General features: G+C 58.3%; 1 protein-coding gene across 1 annotated transcript; it reads right to left on the bottom strand.

Moving 5' to 3' along the window:
- Nucleotides 1-3,817: 3,817 nt before the first annotated feature.
- SERPINA3 (serpin family A member 3) lies at nucleotides 3,818-12,809 on the bottom strand. Its single transcript, XM_032593452.1, has 5 exons — nucleotides 12,755-12,809; nucleotides 10,979-11,632; nucleotides 8,822-9,095; nucleotides 6,444-6,594; nucleotides 3,818-5,125 (listed from the first exon to the last, which is right to left on the bottom strand). The coding sequence occupies exons 2-5, from the start codon at nucleotides 11,613-11,615 to the stop codon at nucleotides 4,922-4,924; spliced, it is 1,266 nt and encodes a 421-aa protein (XP_032449343.1). The 5' UTR covers nucleotides 11,616-11,632; nucleotides 12,755-12,809; the 3' UTR covers nucleotides 3,818-4,921.
- Nucleotides 12,810-17,921: the final 5,112 nt, after the last annotated feature.

Genomic DNA, 17,921 nt, shown 5'->3' with positions numbered 1-17,921 from the left:
TGTCATTACTTCCTGTTTCTGCAACCTGGAGGACAACAATCCTATCATACCAACGACTCTGGGTCATTATTTTCACATGGAATCACTTTGCCCGTGGTTCCCCCATCCCTGCAGGCAGGGCAGACTTTGACTCTGGTAGGATCCTGCAGTCCGCCCCCTTGGGTCTGTGTCTGGACTCCCGAGATTCCCGGCAACCATGCACCTGCACAGGTCAGTGACATGGGACCCAAGCCTAATCACACCTACCAGAACCTGGAGATTCCCTGATGTCTCCTTGTCTCCCCCTCCCCAGACCTCTGGTTCATTTGCTTCCCCAAGATGGATTCAGTAGGGAACATTCTTCTCTGCAGCACAGGGGAAAGTAGGAGCCGTTTGAGGGGCGCTCCCTCACCTTTCTGCCAAGGTGCTTAGAGTCATGCTTTTGCCCTCTGTATCTTCTCCCTAGAATGGCGTGCCACCTGTGGGGCCCAGGGCTCCCCCTCCTGTGCTTGGCGTCCCATCCAGCCCCCATTTCACCACCCACGACTAACTTCTTCTATTTTCTGTCTTCAAACTCGCGTTCGGAATTTTATTATTAAAACATGCTCAAGGGGCACCTGAGTGGCTCAGTTGACTGGACGTCCAACTCTCGATTTCGGCTCAGGTCGTGATCCCAGGATCCCAGGATCATGGGATCGAGCCCTGCCTTGAGCTCCACGCTGAGCATGGAGTCCTGCGTAAGTCTCTCTCCCTCTCTCCCTCTGCCCCTCGCCCCTGCATTTGCTCTAATTAAAAAAAAAAAACAAACAAACAACTTTTTTTTTTAATTTTTTTTTTCAACGTTTATTTATTTTTGGGACAGAGAGAGACAGAGCATGAACGGGGGAGGGGCAGAGAGAGAGGGAGACACAGAATGGGAAACAGTCTCCAGGCTCTGAGCCATCAGCCCAGAGCCTGACGGGGCTCGAACTCCCGGACCGCGAGATCGTGACCTGGCTGAAGTCGGACGCTTAACCGACTGCGCCACCCAGGCGCCCCCAAAAAAACACTTTTAAAAAGGAAAATAAGCATGCTCAAGACTCTCATTATTTAAAAAAAATGGAAAGACAATCCTCACGTTTTCTAAATGACTCTCAAGGTCCCCTCTTCCCTGCCTTTCGATGCCAAACAGCGGCGGAGTGATGTTGACGGTGTAGATTCCCCCCCCCCCCCGACTGCTCGTCTGCCCAGCCCCCAACGCCACTTCCTGGTCTCACCCTCCCCCGTGGTTGTTCCTGCCAAAGTCGCCTGCGGACCAGCGTTGGGACGGTTCTAGAGGATGCTCTTCGCCCTGGGACTGCTCGCCCGCTCCGTGCTGGCCATCCGTCTCTGCTGTGGCACCTTCATCCTTGGGCCTTCACGAGACCACCCTCCTTTGCGGCCTCCCTTGTGGTCTGCTTGGAATTCCCTCAGATGTTGGTGTTTGGTTAAGGGCACCTCTGGGCTCTCGGCCCCGCGCGCGCTCCCTGAGATATCTGTCTCCGCTCACTGTCTCAGTCAACACGCCGACCGTGCCATCCGTCTCCTTCCCTCTTACCGAGCTGCAGATCTACATGGACATCTCTTCTGACGTGACCCACGGGCATCTCCAACTGCACGCGTCCGCATCTGAGCTCATCGCCTTCCTGCAGAAGAATGTTCTTTCTGTAATCCCGAGCCCCCACAGCAGGGTATCGTTTCCAGCTTCCCGAGCTCCCGACCTAGCAACCTGGGTGTCAGCCTCGATTCTTTCCTGTCCTTTGCGCAATCAGCCACTAAGTCCTCGTCATGGCACCTGCTGACGTCTCTCCGGGCAGCCCCCGTTCTCTGCACGCCTCCCCAGTTCCGTAGCTCGGGCTACAACATCTGGCCATCCTGCAGCTCCTCTCCCGCCCCAGCCCGCCCCCAACCACGCATCCTCCCCTGTGCGGGCAGAGCGATGGTGCTGAAGCATAGCCTAGTCAGCGAGTCGCCCGTTTGTGATAGGGCCCTGTTACCCACCACTCTTCGGACAGACTCCCAAAGCATTGTGGGTGACGTCAGTGAGATGGCCAGATAAGATGCCCCTCGCTTGTATCTCTCTTTCGACAGCAAGACTTGGCACCCTTCCGTGGACCGAATGCCCTTGGGGGGACTTTGGGGTCCTGCGCCATACCCTGAGGGGCCCGGGAGGCATCTCGCCCACCCGTGTGTCAGGTAACAGTCACGCCGACCTCCAGCCCTCTCGGCTGCGGTCTCGGAGTCCCTGGAGAGCGCTGACCTGGACGAGAGAGTCTTTGTGAACAGTCCAAGAGTCCAGTGGGAAAGCTCCAGAACATCCTTGGAGCAAAAAAGAAATCCCAGTTTGGATGCACCGGAGGCAGGAAGAGGGACGGTTTGACTCCTCTCCCAGGGCGGCACCGCTTGGTGCCTGGAGAGCCCTTGTCAGCCTGTGATTTCTCCCACGGGGCGAATGAGAGCTCAGGAGGGATCGCCTGGCTTCCCCACCTGCGTGGGGTGCTGTCGAAGAGGCCGAAGTCCCATCTAGGGGACTGAGTCACAAGCGCGCAATCCGGGGGCAGAACGGTCAGGGCTTAGGATATGGGGCCTGCTCACTATCTCATCCCCTGGGTTCATTCATTCCCTGCTTCACTTCCCAGCCCTCCCCCCGTCCCCTCCGCAGCTCTCCTCTTGGTCCTGGGGTGACAACTCAGGCCACTCTCCCTGCCCTTCTCTTCACAGTCCGTCGCACTCACTCTGGGGGGGGGGGGGCTCGTCCCCCTCAACGCTCCCTTGCCCATCCAGGGGGACAGATCCTGACCGCTTGCTACGCCCCAGCCCAGATTTCTCTCCCAAACCCCTGAAGCGAATCCCTTGGCCGTCTCCTGCGAATCTACCCGTAACGTGACATCGGCTGTCATCACAGCCTGCGAACCGTCCCTGTTCTCTCTCTCCAGCCGTGCCCTTGTCCTTTCGAAGCACCTGCCATGCCCAGCCCACACCCCTGTCCCAGGCCGCTAATCACTTCTCTGCACAGCAACCAGTGTCTGCGTTCTAGTGTGCAAACCTGCTCCCGTCAGCTCCCTGTTTAAGCTCCTTTAAAGCTGCCTGCGGCTCTCGGAAACCATTCCAGAACCCTCGCTGAGCCACCAGGCCCTCAGCAGTCCTGCCACAGCCCTCTCCCCTTAGAAGCCCCTCTGCTCGCTGGTCCAAGCTGTCCCGCAGCCTCCGGTTTCCTGAAAGTGCCTCCGTCACCTTCCCCTGCCCAGAACACCCTCCTCTCTGTTCACTCAACCGCCTTCTACTCTTCCTCCGATTACAGCACAGGGGTCACCTCCTCCAGGAAGTCTTCTCTGACTTCCCTGAGTTCGGTGCTTTGCTCTTAGCTTCCAGAGCCTTGCTTCACCATCAGTCTTGCCCAGCAGATTCCAAGTCTGTGAGGGTCATCACTGTGAGAATCTTTTCTTCTTTGTTTATTTTATTTATTTTTTTTATTTTAGATTGAAAGAGAGAGAGAGGGAGAGACCATGAGTTGGGGAGGGGCAGAGGGAGAGAGAGAGAGAATCTTTTTTTAAAATTTTTATTTTTGGGGGCGCCTGGGTGGCGCAGTCGGTTAAGCGTCCGACTTCAGCCAGGTCACGATCTTGCGGTGCGTGAGTTCGAGCCCCGCGTCAGGCTCTGGACTGATGGCCCAGAGCCTGGAGCCTGTTTCCGATTCTGTGTCTCCCTCTCTCTCTGCCCCTCCCCCGTTCATGCTCTGTCTCTCTCTGTCCCAAAAATAAATAAACGTTGAAAAAAAAAATTTTTAATTTTTATTTTTTTAAGTTTATTTATTTATTTTGAGGGAGACATGACCGGGGGAGGGGCAGAGAGAGAGAGAGAGAGAGAGAGAGAATCTCAAGCCGGCTCCACACTGCCTGCACGGAGCCTGACACGGGGCTTGAACTCACCAAACCGTGAGATCGCGACCCAAGCTGAAACCAAGAGTCGGACGCTTAACTGACTGAGCCACCCGGGCCCCCCCCACCCCCATCACTGCGAGAATCTTCAAGGGCAGAATCTCTTTGTGGCTCGGAGCGGTCCTCTTGACACCTAGCAGGTTGGGATAATACCCCGCTGGCAATAATTCCTAGCTGTGTGGGCTTGGGGGAAATTACTGAGCCTCTCTGTTCCTCAGTTTCCTCATCTATAAAATGGGGCTCAGAATCACCTATAGGTTTTAACTGCAGTTGTCCTTTTATGCCTCATTTGCTTGCTGAGGGTTCCATCTGTTGGAGAGGACTCAGGACTGGTGAAGCAGGCGAGGAACTCCGGCCGGGAACCTACAAAGCAGCTCTTCTCCCTGGATTGGGCATGCTGGGGGGGCGCGGTGAAAGGAGGCATCCCGGAGGAGAGAAGGCCCGGGAGCCAGAGGTCCAGGGGCTGTGCCAGATGTGGTCAGGGTCGGGGGTGGGGGTCCATGCGTAGACACATCTGGGCCCAGGGGAGGGAAAAAAAGCGAGACTGGAACCCGGGACAGGGGAGCCCACAGAAGACAACCAGGCCGCAGGCTCTCCTCCCGTCCCGGGCCTGAGGTCCAGGTGGGCTTGGCCACGAGTGCCGCAAGCAGAGGGGCCCAGAGCCTGGGTGAGACTGAGCCCGGTGGAAGGTTCTGGAGCTTGGCCCCTGGGCACAGGCAGCTGCAGGGCCGTGGAGTCAGGCAGGTCAGGGTAGAAAGGCACAAGGAGAGCGTCCTGTCCGAGAAAGGTGGTTTATTGCTGTCTGGAGGTCTCAGAGCCGCCGATCAAAAAGTCCACAAGCTCCCTGTGCAGGTGGAAGCCACCAGGCAGAGTCACGGTCACCGTCTAAAGGATGAGCCAGGCAGGGCCTGGCAGGTGGCTCCTTGGTGCGCAGAGGCCAGGCTGCGTCTGGAGACCCGGGCGCCCGGCACCTCAGAGGGGGGGCCCTAGGCTTGATTGGGGTTGGCGACTTTACCCCAAAAGAGGATGTCCTGGGTGTCTTTGCTGAGTATGGACAGCAGAAACGGCCTGTTGAAACGCACAGTGGTCAGTGGGCCAATTTTTCCAGACATCAACATAATTTTGCTTCCCGTGGCCGCCGCTGCTTCCGTGCCCACCTCGGTCACGTCGAGCACGGTCTTGTGGACCACCTGTGGGAACGCAAGACCGTCAGCCACCGCAGATGGGGTGGGCAAGAGGTGAACAGCCCGCTCGAGAGTCCCGAGGGGGCGTCTACCCTGGCCTGTCATTGCGCTGCTCAGCCGGATCTGTTTGTTTGTTCCTCCCGACGACCCTGGCAGCGGTCTTGGACAGACCCAACGCACAGATGCACAAACTGAGGCTCAGGGTCATGGAGACGCAGAGGGAGGGCACCCTGATCTGAGTGCCTCTCTGTCTGAGTCCAGGGACTGTGCTGCCCCCCAAAACCACTCCATATAATGTAGAGGGAGGGTCAAGGGTCATACGAGGCATTTTTCTCGCAAGCAACTTTCTGGCAGCTTCTCGGCCTTGAAGCAGCCGCCGCAGACATCCCTGCAGACAGGAAGGGCCCCACTGGTTTTAGCACCTCTCCTGTTCCATCTGAAATGTGCTCGGGCCCCTTGGCGACTTTGGGTGTCATGGGGCTTCACATCCCTGGACCGCATGGGCCCCTCTGCACACGTCTCTCCATCACCGCACCCTTTGGAAAGTGGGGCGCGGAGGAGAGCGGAAGGCTCAGACGCCCCGCTTCATCTGGGGACCTTGTTTCCAGAAGCGTAGCGCAAGGGCCCCTGTATTCTCCTTTCACACCCTCGGGGCATTTCCATCACCATTGCCCCGTGGCTGTGATTATCTAGTGCCTCTCCCCTACTCTGCCGGGCACTGCACACTGGCCAAGAACCACCACCCCCATTTACAGATGAAAACTTGAGGGTTCCAGCACTGTAATTATTTGCCACTGTTGGCAGTAAAAGGTGGGGCACAGGGGGCGCCGGGGTGGCTCAGTCGGTTGAGCATCCGACTTCGGCTCAGGTCACGATCTCACGGTTCGTGAGTTCGAGCCCCGCCTCGGGCTCTGTGCTGACGGCTCGGAGCCCGGAGCCTGCTTCGGATGCTGTGTCTCCCTCTCTCTCTCTGCCCCTCCCCCGCTTGCACTCTGTCTCTCTCTGTCTCAAAAATAATATAAACATTAAAAAAACATTTTTTTTTAAAAAGGTGGAGCACGGGATGGGGTCCACCTCTCATTCCGTCCCAGCGCTCCCCCACGCGTGGCTTCCGTGTCACATTATATGGCAAGGGGAGGTGGGGACCGGCTTTCAACACGGTTGCAGCCCAGCTCGCCCGGGCTTGCGCAAGTCCCGGGGAGGGGAGCCGGATAATGAGAAATGCAGTGATTTATGCAAATTCAAGAGGACCCAAACGTCCGCCCGGCCTTTACCATTCGAGCTCAGATATGGAGGATGAGTCACGTACGGTTTAAAGACTCACCTGGGAAACTGCCAGGTTCCTCTCCCCCGTGATTCCCGACAGGTCGGCCTGGTTGGTGAAGACTTTCGTCACGCCCAGCTGGGGGAGTATGGCTTCCAGATTATAGCTGCTGGAGATGGAAAACTTGGGCAGGTACAGGTGGTCTATCCACCTGGGAAAAGAGAAAGTTTCAGGTGAACCTGCCTGACCCAATGCTCACCTTCTCCCGCCTCCCAGCGTGGTCTTCCCTGGTTTCCTTTCCAGCCACCTTGTTGGAAATAAGTACTCATTTCCTCAGTTTCTTCTTCTTTTTTTAAGTTTATTTATGTATTTTGAGGGGGGAGGAGGGAGAGAGAGGGAGAGAGAGAGAGAGAGAACCTGAGTAGGGAAGGGGCACAGAGAGAGAGAGAGAGAGAGAGAGAGAGAGAGAATCCCAAGCAGGCTCTGCACTGACAGTGCAGAGCCCAGTGTGGGGCTTGAACTCACAAACCGTGAGATTATGACCCGAGCCGAAATCCAGAGACGGACGATTAACCGACTCGGCCACCCGGGCACCCCTCTTTTCCTCAGTTTCTTGACCCCTTGTGCTGACTCTTCTTAATTCATTAATTATCCATGCACATCTGCGAGTGCCTACGTGTGCCAGGCAGGGGGCCAGGGCCGGGGCTGTGGCGGCACCCATGCCCGCCCCGGTCCTCCCCCGCAAGCTTGCAGGACAGCGGGAAACACACGGTCTCCGACAGGGATTCCACAGAATGCTCCACGGGCACCAGGAAGGCTTCCTGTAGGAGGTGGCGTCAAGCCTGAGTCCTGAAGGGGAGGAAGGAGCTCGCCGGGTGGAGATGGGAACAGGAGGCAGGTGGATGGACTTGTAGGAAGGCAGGAAGGAGAGAGGATGCTTCACAGAGTGGAGGGAGGCCTTGGTGTTGGGGATGAGCGGCCGGGGCTGGGGCTGGACGTGAAGGGATTCTATTCGAGGGGGTCCTGAAACGCGCAACTGAAGGCCCCCATCTTGGCTGTCTGGAGAGCTCCCCGAGGGCAGGGGCTTCTTCTGCTTCTGAGCGGAACTGGTGGGGAGTTCTGGGAGCAAAAGCTCCCCACCTTCACACTTCCCTCTGTCTGTTTATATCCCTCCAGGCTCTTGTCACCGTCTGGTGTTACAGTTGCCAGACGTGAGGGGGCTGCGTCTCCCATTGAACCTTGAGTCCCATGAGCAGGGAGGATATCCATTCCTCTCCAAATTCATTCATTCGTCCATCCAGGCATCCATCCATTGACTCACCCATTCCTAGCACCCTTCATGGGCTGGGAATGCGCAGAGGCATATATTTCCTCAGCGCTTTGTAAATTAAAGGCGTGTGATGAATATTCTACCCGTCGACACCCGATCATCAAGCCCCTGCCGTGCAGCGGCTGTTTGCCGTTGGAGGAAGGAAGCGTTGCAACACGCAACGTGGGTGAGAGAGCGGGGTCCCTGTGTCGTGGGGCTTCCAGGGATCTGACCTGCGACTGCCGCCCCGTGTCCCCACCGCGGGGACCGGGCCCAGGACGCTCCTTGCCTTGCTCGTCCCCTTGACTTTGCTCTTGTGCATTCCATGTCCCAGCCCGTCTCGACCCTCAGGTTGACCTGGCCCCTGACCACTTCTCACACTTATTGCGGCACCGGGCTCCTAACAGGTCCTCCTGCCTCCGTGCCTGTCCTCGACGGTCAGTTCTCCACTCAGCTTCCTGGGTGGTCTTTTTAAAACAGTACTCAGGCCACTCCGTCTTCGGCGCAGACCTTGCCATGACTCCGCATTGCACTCAGAGGAGGGAGAGTTGCGGTTTCCCCGGCGTCTGCATGGCCCTGCTTGACCAGAGCCATCCCGTGGGGCCCCCCGACTTCTCCTAACTCTCACTCTGCTCCAGCCTGTCTCGCCTCACCAATCCTCAGGCAGACCAGGCTTTGTACGCAGGCTCCGCACTGGCCGTTCCCTCTGCCAGGAATGCTTTTCCCTAACATACCCGCAGGGCTTGGGTCCCTCACGCCTGGTCATGCCGATGCTCAGATACCACCTGCTGGCGATCCTATTTCAAATCACTAACCACCTCCTGGTGGGTTCAGTGTTCCTAATCATTTTACCCTGCTCTATTCTCCACCCCCACACCTTCATTTCTTCAGGTCCAACATACTGAACAATTTACCTATTTAAAATTAGTGCCTGGCCCATCGTAGCTGCTCAATTAACCTATGCGATGGAGGAGTAAATGGGCCAAGGGCAAGGTAACCCCAAGCCCCACGTGTGCTGGGACCGGTTCTCCCAGCACTGCAGCCCCGGCCGGGGACATCAGGGGGGTCCCGCGCGCTGGGGACACGGGGAGTGGGGGAGAGCGACGGAGGAGGAGGGAGGGGCAGTCACCTCAGCCGCAGTGAGTGTCTCCACCCCCTCAGCGTCTCTGGTTGCAGCACGGCCTCCACGGCCTCCATCCTGCCCTGGTCGGGGAGAACAAAGAGCGCGCTGTCGTTGCTGGCGTACTGGAGCTCCACGACGGTGCAGGCCAGCCGCTCGTCCCGGAAGTAAGGCACCTCCACGTCCTCGAGGTCCATCATGGGCACCGTCACCCTCCTCCTCTTGCTCACGTGGAACTTCGCCTCGAACGTGTTGTGGGGGTCGAAGGGCGTCTTCCATTTGGCTGAAGGTCAGAGGACTCCGTGAACACGGGGCTGCCGGGCCTCTACCCCTTCTCTGCCCGGGTTCCCCGGGGGCGCACCGCCAGGCACCCACTGGCCTCTTAGGGACGGCCCTGCCTGGGGGGGGGGCCAAGCGGGCGGGCCGCCGGAGACGGGGGTGAGCCCCGCAGGTCGGGACGGGGAAGGGGCCGTGGAACGAAGATCCGGTTCATCGTGGTGAGCGAGACACCTGCCGGAAGCCGGGACGAGCAGGTGCAAGAGAGACGGGGAGGGGTCAGGGAGAGAGGGGGGAGGGACCCCGGGGCGCTGCCGCCTGGGGAGGAATGGGAAACCCCTGGCCCCCTGAAAGGGACAATGCTCGTAACCGCCAGTTGGCCACCCGGTCGTTGACCTCGCCCGGCGGTCCGCACACGCGCACAGCCTCGTCAAACGGGCTGAAACGAGGGGCCAAGTGGGGACGTGAGGGCAGGGCAGAGGTCAGCCGAGGAGAGGGCACAGGTCTCTGTCCCCAGGAGGACTGGAGCACTCAGCAGGGTGGGTGGGAGCTCCTTTGCTGGGAAAGCGAGCCGCCCCCTCCCCTCCCCCACCCCCCGGGCCTGAGCTTCATTGATAGAGGCACCAGGGTGGGGGTGGGGGGGAAGCCCACCGGCTGGCATGTCCCTGGGGAGGAGAATTTGGAGGAGAAAATCCTTGGGCAGGGCAGGGTGGTAGGAGGGGAAACCACAGGAGACACAAAGAACAGACGGGGCGCATCCGGCCCACATTCGTTTTACAGAGAAATCTGGTTCCGCGCCTTCACCTGCCGGGGCCGGGGACCCAGCCAGAGCCCCTCCTGCAGACTTGCCGTGTCTCCCCTCAGCTCTTGTCTCTCAGACACCTGATGGCTCCCTGACTCCATGATCAGGCTTTGGGTCGCGTCTGTTTTTCGTCCCCATTGGCTCCCCAAGGCTGACTCTGTTTGCACCCCGTCTCTCCCGAATTTATGGGCTGAGGTCTGTGTTTGCTGGGTTTCTACCCATGGGATGGGGCACTGGACCAAGCAGAATCTGGGAAGGGGTCCTGGCCGGGATATTGCCCTCCCCCAGGGCGCTTCCCCAGAATGGTGACCCTGCTGGTACCACCCTCAAGATCATAGAGGATCGGGGGTGCGGTTAAGCGGCCGGCTCTCATTTTCAGCTCCGGTCGTGATCTCACGGTTCGTGAGGTCAAGCCCCGCGTCGGGCTCCACACTGACAGTGCAGAGCCTGCTTGGGATTCTCTCTCTCCCTCTCTCTCTGCCCCTCCCCTGCTCTGTCTCTCTCTGTCTCCCAAAATAAATACATAAACTTAAAAGAAAAGCTTATAGGGGAGCATAAGCTCCCCCGTTATTACAGGACCCTGGGTTGGCCAGGCTCCTTACACGCTGTCTTCCTGTGTTCATGGCCCCCAGACGGGCTGGGACTCCCAGAGGCTGAGTCCCTGGGCAGGACCCAGTCCAGGTCAGAACGGTCCCACTGGTGTGGCACTGGCAGAGGGCTTCTAGAGCATGTCCAAAGGCGTCTCTTCAGGGAAGAAGCTGAAGTTCCCACCCACCCAAGAGCGACTTGAAAGGGCAGCGCCTGCCTTCTGGTGAGCAGGCAAGTTTGACTCTGACTCAGTCCAAGGGTTACTGGGCCCGTCCCAGCGTCATTTGGAAAACCTTAAGAGAAGACCGTGCTTACAGGCAGGGAGGGACGTTGGTGCCGCGCCTCCTCCCCTCCGCCCACCCAGGACCAAGGGCACCTGCTGTGTGACGGTTTCCCTAATAACACGGTTTGCTACACCAGGCCAGAGACGGCCCCGCCGGAGCAGAACTAACAGATCAGATCTGATCCATTTCCTTCCAAACCCCAAGCCGGGCACTCACCTTTAAGGAAGATGTAGTTCACCAAGACCATTGCTGTGTGCAGGTCAAGGTCCTTGACCAAGTCCACAATTTTCCCCTGGGTCCTATTCTTCACGAAGTCGTTGATAAGCTTCTCGGCGGCAGCCGAGTCCTGGAAGTCGGTGGAGAAGGCCTCGGAGGCGTAGAGCGCCCTGGCATCTTCCCTGAACTTCTCCAGCAGCTTCAGCCCCTCGCTGACAAATATGGCGTTGCCCACGCTCAGCTGTAGCTCGTCGCTGGGCCGGCTGAGGCTCTGCAGAAGGTGCTGGAAGCCCCGGTGGATTTCCGTGTCGGGGGTCTCCGTGAGGTTGAACTTGAGGCCTTCGAGGATCTCCGTGAGGGTGGTGCCGCGGGCCCCCAAGGATAGGAAAGCCAAGGCGGTGGAGATGCTCAGCGGGGAGAAGATGACGTTCTTATTGGGGGTCTTTGAAACCAACCGCTTGTAGAGGCTGAAGGTGAAGGCAGTGTTGCTGGAGGCCAATCGGAGGCTGTCCAAGGGCGGCCCAGTGTGTTGCACCTCCTGGGTGGCTATCTCGGGGCCAAGCCTGCCCCCCAGGAGGCAGCGGACAGTGGGGCAGAGCCCAGCCACCAGGAGCCCCAAAGCCAAGAGGGGTGACATTCCAACTGCCCTCAACTCTGGAAAACAAAGCTCTTTTAAGTCTTGGGGGGCCCGATGGTGTCCCGACCGCCTCCCCCTGCCCCCTGTGTGGCCTGTGTTCTAGTCTCTGCCTCTGTTAGCTTTGTGAAGCTATGGAGGGGCCCGGCTCATAGCAGGTGCGCCTCCCCCCACATGCCACCCCCAACTCTGAAACTACCAGCTAAGCCAGAGCAACGATTCCACCGGGAGAAGGAATGGAGGAAAGATCAGAGAGAGGCGGGGTTCAAAGCCGGTGACCACAGCAAACAGGATTATGTACCTTCGGGCTCTGCCCACTCAGTCTCAGAGTCCAGAGGAGAAAAGGGCAGCTTCTGAGATGGGGAGGGGGGCTGGGGAGGGGAGGAGAGGGAGGGGCGGCCGAGGAGGGGGTTGAACCCCTTTCCATCGAGAGGCCCGGAAACACTTTCAGACAAGCACCAGGGGCGGTGCAGTTGAATCGCCTCAACACTTTGTTTACCCTTTGGCTGCTGCAACCGTTTCTTTGGAAGCGTTAAACAGCCCAACCCCTACCCCCCCCCCCCCCCCCCGCCTTCCCAAATTATTTCTGGAGAAAAAGAACTTTGTTTGGGCAAGTTAGCAGGCTGGCTCTGTTTCTGACCAGCCCGTCCTCTCGGTTGCTGGATAGACACAGCCTGCCTGTCTGTTTGGCCGGGGACGCTGGAGGGGAGAGGAGCCACGAAACAGCCCCCACTGAGACCGTGTGGCCTCTGCCCGGAGGGACCCCGTACAACAGTTCTGTCTGCGCCACGCGGTGAGGGCAGTGCCCTGTGCCAGACAAGGGGAGGCCCCTCGGGCCCCTCGGCGGAGTTGGGGCCCTGTCGGTCCCGTGTGTGGGGGTACCCAGCTGGCTAGAGTCAGAATCCAAGCGTATTGGAGGCAGAAAGGGCCACAGAAGCCCTCGTGGTACCCTTTGCAGGGGTGAAGACCCAGACCCAGAGAGAGGACTTGTCTTCAGAGGGCGTGGCATTCGGGGCCAGTGCCAGAGCCGTCCCTGGCTCCCTCCTGACTCCCTCCCGCCTCCCAGGCTCCAGGCCAACGCCTAGAGCCACCCTAGAAAAGTGGGTTCCTTTGCTCCCAGCACGCACAGCGTCACGGATTACCTGCCTCTGAGCTGGATGTAGTCGGCGGATCCCAAAGCCGCCCGCCCGGAGTGCTGGGTTTTCGTGGGTGCTGACACATTTATCCCTGCAGAGAACTCCTCCCCTCTCTTGGGAAATGTTGGCAGGGACACCCAACTGTTCCGTTTTGGAGTGGGATGGCCAAAGAATCATTTCTGGTAACCTGGGTTTATTAGGTCTACTGGAATAATCCAGTTACGGGAATGGTTCCTAACTTGTTCCTTTAAAAAAATAATAATAACACCCCCCCACACACACACACACACCACAAAAAAACAACTTTCCTTTTTCACTGTTATCTTTTACGAAATATTCGTTGAGGAACGTGTGAAAACCCAGAAAATATACAGAAGGGCATGGGAAAATACTCCCCCCCCAGATTTCATCGCCCCGCTAACACTGTGCTGTATTTCTTTTATAAGGTCACTTTTCTCGGATAGGTGTAGGCATGTGATGTGAATCTTCATACGCAAACTCAGATGTATATTTTTAAATGCAACACCCCGGGCGCCTGGGTGGCTCAGTCGGTTAAGCACCCGGCTCTTGATTTCGGCTCAGGTCGTGATGTCATGGTTCGGGGGTTCAAGCCCCGCGTCAGGCTCTGCACCGACAGCACGGAGCCTACTTGGGATCCTCTCTCTCTGTCCCTCCCCTGTTTGTGCTCTCTCTCTCTCTCAAAATAAATAAATAAACTTAAGGAAATGCAACACTCTTTTCTTGCCAGTAGATTGATTTGCGTTTTGAGGCACTCCTCCCCCGCTCGCAGATCGGGGGTGTTGGTCTGAGGACCCCGAGTGCGGGGGAGCACGTCCGTCTTTGGCAAGCTCCTCTTCCTCCTGGGGTTCTGCCACTGAGAGCTGTTGGCACCTCGTGGTCTCCTCGGATCTCTCTCGAACCCCAGGCCTTTCTTGGGCTCATGAGAAAACCTTCCCCTTGATCCCTCGTGGTCCCAACCCTCCCTCCATGACAACCTCTGACAGACTATAGGGTTCCACGGAGCACGATTGGGAAACCACTGGCTTCCGGTAAGGGTGCGGCTTTGACGAGCCGTGAACCCGAGTCCTGAATGTAACCTCGCCAGCTGCGTGGCCTCAGGCAAGTGGGAATCCCTCAGGCTTAACCTCCGTGTCTCTAAAACGCTGAGAGCAGCATCTTCCTGACAGGGTGACACCAAGGGTAAGTGTCATGACACCGAGTGTCAGCTCCTTTAGGACCAGATTGTACCATGCTGTGTCCTGCTGGCCGTGAAGCACTGAGTCGCTAAGAGTTCCGGCCCCATCGTCCCTGAGATGGTGACCTAGTGCCCTCTTAGGTTCCAAACATTTGCAGAACTGAATACATATTTTATTTTATTTTTTAATTTTTTTGAGGTTTATTTATTTTTGAGACAGAGGGAGACAGAGCACGAGCAGGGGAGGGGCAGAGAGAGAGAGGGAGGCGCAGAATCCGAAGCCGGCTCCGGGCTCCGAGCCGTCAGCCCAGAGCCGGACGCGGGGCTCGAACTCACGAACCTCAAGATCACGACCTGAGCCGAAGTCAGATAGGCCTAACTGACCAAACCACCCAGGCGCCCCTGTCCCTTTATCATGTTGAGTGTTGTCACTAAACCCTGGTCCAGAGAGGCGGATTTGGGGGAGGGAGAAAATTCTAGCATCTAATCTTGTGACTTGCCCAAGGACCCCTAGCTGTTAAGTGGCGCAGCTAGCAGAGGTTGGGCAAAACCACCCCAGTGCCAGATCCAGCCCCTCTCTGCCTTCCCATGCTCCAAAAAAGAGAGAGAGAGAGAGAAAAAAGGGGAGCATTTCCATCCTTGAACATAGGAGGGAAGATGCCAATCACGGGAGACTAATTCTCACACGGGTGCTGGGGCCACTATTTTTAGAAGGCATCGCCTGTCTCTGGATCCGTGTCGGGAAGGCGGCCTCCTTTATGTGGGGTGGGGCCCCAGCTGGATGGGAGCTCTGTCCCTGTCTGTCACCACCTCCCACCTGTGGCCGCGGATGGGCATGTTTTTCGGACTTGAAATGGACCCAGGTGAGCAGCCCTAGGGGAGCTGACCCTAGGGGGTCAAGGCCAAGGTCTCCAGGAGCCTACTTCCCAGGCTTAGGAAACCTGCAGGTACAGAGCAGAGACAGGCAGAGGCCAGAAGTGGTGCTAGGCTTTGGGGCCTGCACGGCTGTGCCTGTGGCACCTGCCTCCAGGGGGAAGATGTGGAAGTTGTACGTCGAGTGCTCAGCCCCAACACTGGGGCTGGCGGGTGCTCCCTCTGTGGGACAGTCACCCTTCCCGTCCCCACCACAAGCCGTCAGGACGGGATTGACTTGGGTCTTATAGGCTCGGCCATTCTGATGCTGTTTACTGCCTTCTATAGTTAGAGCCTTCGCAGCGTTGCTTCTGATTCCTGCCTTGGTGCGGGCGGTTAAAGAAAACCGTAGGAAAAAGAGTTGTGTCCCCACTTGGGCCGGGATTGCAGATGGAAAAGAGTATACTTGTGGGGCTCGAAGGGGGCTTGGGCGGATGGCGGGAATCCGAGGGTGTCCCACCTCCGCAGAGCAGGGAGGGACCGATGCCAGTTCCTTCCAGCAGAGAGTTTCTTCCTGGAGGCTGGAGAGGCGGCGCTCCCGGGAAGGCCGCCGCTCGGCCAGGCCCCTCTGGCGTCACGGCTCTGTCACCACGTACTGGCTGGGTGACTCTGGGCTAGTTACTTCACCTCTCTGAACCTCCTTAAGTTGATCGTAGCTCCAGAAAGAATTCACAGGAGGAAGAAATGGAATACTGGCTCCGGTCCAAGCCGCAGAGCGGGTCCTGCCTTCTCCCTTCCAGGCAGAGGGGCCCCTGCTCTCAGCTGGAAAAGTGCACACAGATGTCCCGCTGCCGCTTGCTGTCTGCGTTGGCGCTGACCCGGTTCTGTGCGGCTGGGGAGATGCTGGCTGCAGATCTCAGGCCCCTTTGCAAAGTCCCTTCGGCACCACCGCCCTGGCTGTGCCCCCGCGAGTCCCCAGGCGCCCGCGGGGGTATTTGGCAGAGTAGGGAGAATGCCCGCCTCTGCTCTGCGAGCTGCTTGGTCATCTAATGCTCCTCCTGTCCCTTTGACGAGGGAGCCGCTTGCCATCATCGGCTCGCATTCCGGCCAGGCCCTCCCCGTGACGGGTGGCGTCTGAGAATTCCCGGTGAACAAGGACTCTGACGTCAGAGCAGCCCGGGCCCCGACTTACCACCCACACCCGTGATGCACACCAACCTTTCCGAGCCGCACACTCTCCCTCCCCCCCCCACCCCCTCCGTGGCGAGTGGGGCAGGAAGGCCCTTCTCACGCACCTGTTCACTGTTTCCTGTCGGTCAGTCCTGCCGCTTTTTATTAAGATGCCTCCATGAGGGCAGTTCCTCTGCCCGATTCTGGGGTCACAATACTCTGGTCACCCTAAAGATGTGTCCTCAAATCCTCTGATAACACTCCCTTCAAGAGCCAGAGTTTAATTACCCGGCCCCTGTATCGGACTGGGGGAGTGACTTACTTATTTGCAACACGGAGAATGCGGCAGAGGGGGGAGGGTGTCGTTTCTGACAATGGGTCATAAAAAGACAGCGGCTTCTGTCTTGCATGCTCTGTCAGTCTGTCTGTGTCTCTCACATCCCCCACCCCCCCGCCACCATGGGAAGCCGTGTCTATGCAGCCCTGCAAACAGATCCACTCCCAAGAGCAGAGAATGAATCCGGACGTCCAGCTCCAGCCCCTGTCCGGCCTTCAGGAACGGCAGCCTCTGGCCCGGGGCCGGACTACGAGCTCAGGAGGGACCGTGAGCCGGAACCTTCCAGCTCGGCCTCTCCCAGATTTCTGACCCTTAGAAACTGGGAGGTAGTACATGGTTGTTCCCAGCCGTGAACTTTTAGGGTGATTTGCTATGCAGCCAAGACGAACCCCAGTCCACATCCTCGACCCACTGAGCTCTTAGGATCCAGGGAAGAGAGAGCAAACAGGGAAATCCGAATATTATATAAGGGAGCAATTTCAGCTTCATACTCCAGCCTGTGGCACAGGGCTGGTGCCCCAGTTAGCGGGAGTTCCTTCTCGCTCCCTGTTTTCAGGTAAATGTACCCATTCCTCCTTGGCCCACAGAGGCCCAGGCGCCCACACACGCCTCCTGGGAAGGTTGGAGTACTCTATTTTCCATCTGAGGAGACTGAGGCACAGAGCGATGGAGTAGGTTCCAGGTCGCAGGGAGCCCACACTCCTGCCCTCTCCGAGACACCGAGCGCCCGTCCTGGCTGGCCCTGGCGGTACACCGACCCCAGCCTCCAGGCTTTGGCCGTGCTCTGTGCCAGCCCGTGGACAGGTCCCGGCATTCGGTCTGGAAGACACGGCTGGCGGCCCGGCGGTGATAGGTTGGTTTCTGCTTTCAGCGTCAAGGACTGTGAAGGTGGCCGCAGGCTGCAGAGCTCCGTGGCTGAGGGGAGGCCCTCGCGCGCCCCCCGCTCGCTCCCATGCCCCCCTCCGGCGGCCTTGTCTGGCCTCAGACCCTCTCCCGGGCCACAGGGACTTTCCATTCCCCTGGCAGGGGGTTGTCCGCCGGCCTGTTTCAGTCGCGTCCATCACCTCGCACCTCTCACCTGGGGTGCCGTGGCTCTTTCCAAGTTTCCAGAGATTTCCGGTGAGCAGAATGCGGACACCAGTGCCTGCTTGGCGTCTCTCCTTAGTGACGTCTCACACGGATCACACCCTAAAAGGACCCCCCCGTCCCCGCCTCCCCACAGTCTTCCCACGTCCCAGTACAAGGGGCCTCTAGCTCCCCAGCTCAGCCAGGACCTGGGGCCATCCCCGTCCCCTCTTTCAGTCCCCTCCCCTGCTCTCTCTCTCTCTCTCTCTCTCTCTCTCTTAAATAAATAAATAAATAAACATTAAAAAAAAGAATATGAGTCATTCAGGGCACTCTCCTGCTTGGAGCCCTGCTGGCCTCCTTGTGGCCTCCCTGGTGCAGAAGCCCCCACGTGGTCTGGCCCTGCCCACCTCGCAGCTGGGACAGCAGACAGCGGGGGCCCGAAGCTCACTCCTGGAACACAGCTGTCCCTGCAGAACCCACAACCCCCAGCTTGTACCAGGAGAAGGGAGGGTTTCGGCTTCCTTTACAAACAAGGGAACCTCCCAGAACGT

The sequence above is a fragment of the Lynx canadensis genome, chromosome B3 (genome assembly GCF_007474595.2).
Source record: "Lynx canadensis isolate LIC74 chromosome B3, mLynCan4.pri.v2, whole genome shotgun sequence".
Classification (NCBI taxonomy): Eukaryota; Metazoa; Chordata; class Mammalia; order Carnivora; family Felidae; genus Lynx; species Lynx canadensis.
Note: the sequence above shows the minus strand (reverse complement) of the source record. Positions and strands in the feature narration are given on the sequence as shown.

Bases quoted from the DNA above. Each gene is read 5' to 3' on its own strand.
- SERPINA3 (XM_032593452.1), bottom strand. From the start codon at position 11,615: ATGTCACCCCTCTTGGCTTTGGGGCTCCTGGTGGCTGGGCTCTGCCCC. The intron at 9,096-10,978 runs GTGAGTGCCCGG...TCTGACCTTCAG, and splicing joins GAACTACATCTTCCTTAAAG to CCAAATGGAAGACGCCCTTC. The intron at 6,595-8,821 runs GTGACTGCCCCT...CTCTTTTCCCAG, and splicing joins AGACACTCACTGCGGCTGAG to GTGGATAGACCACCTGTACC.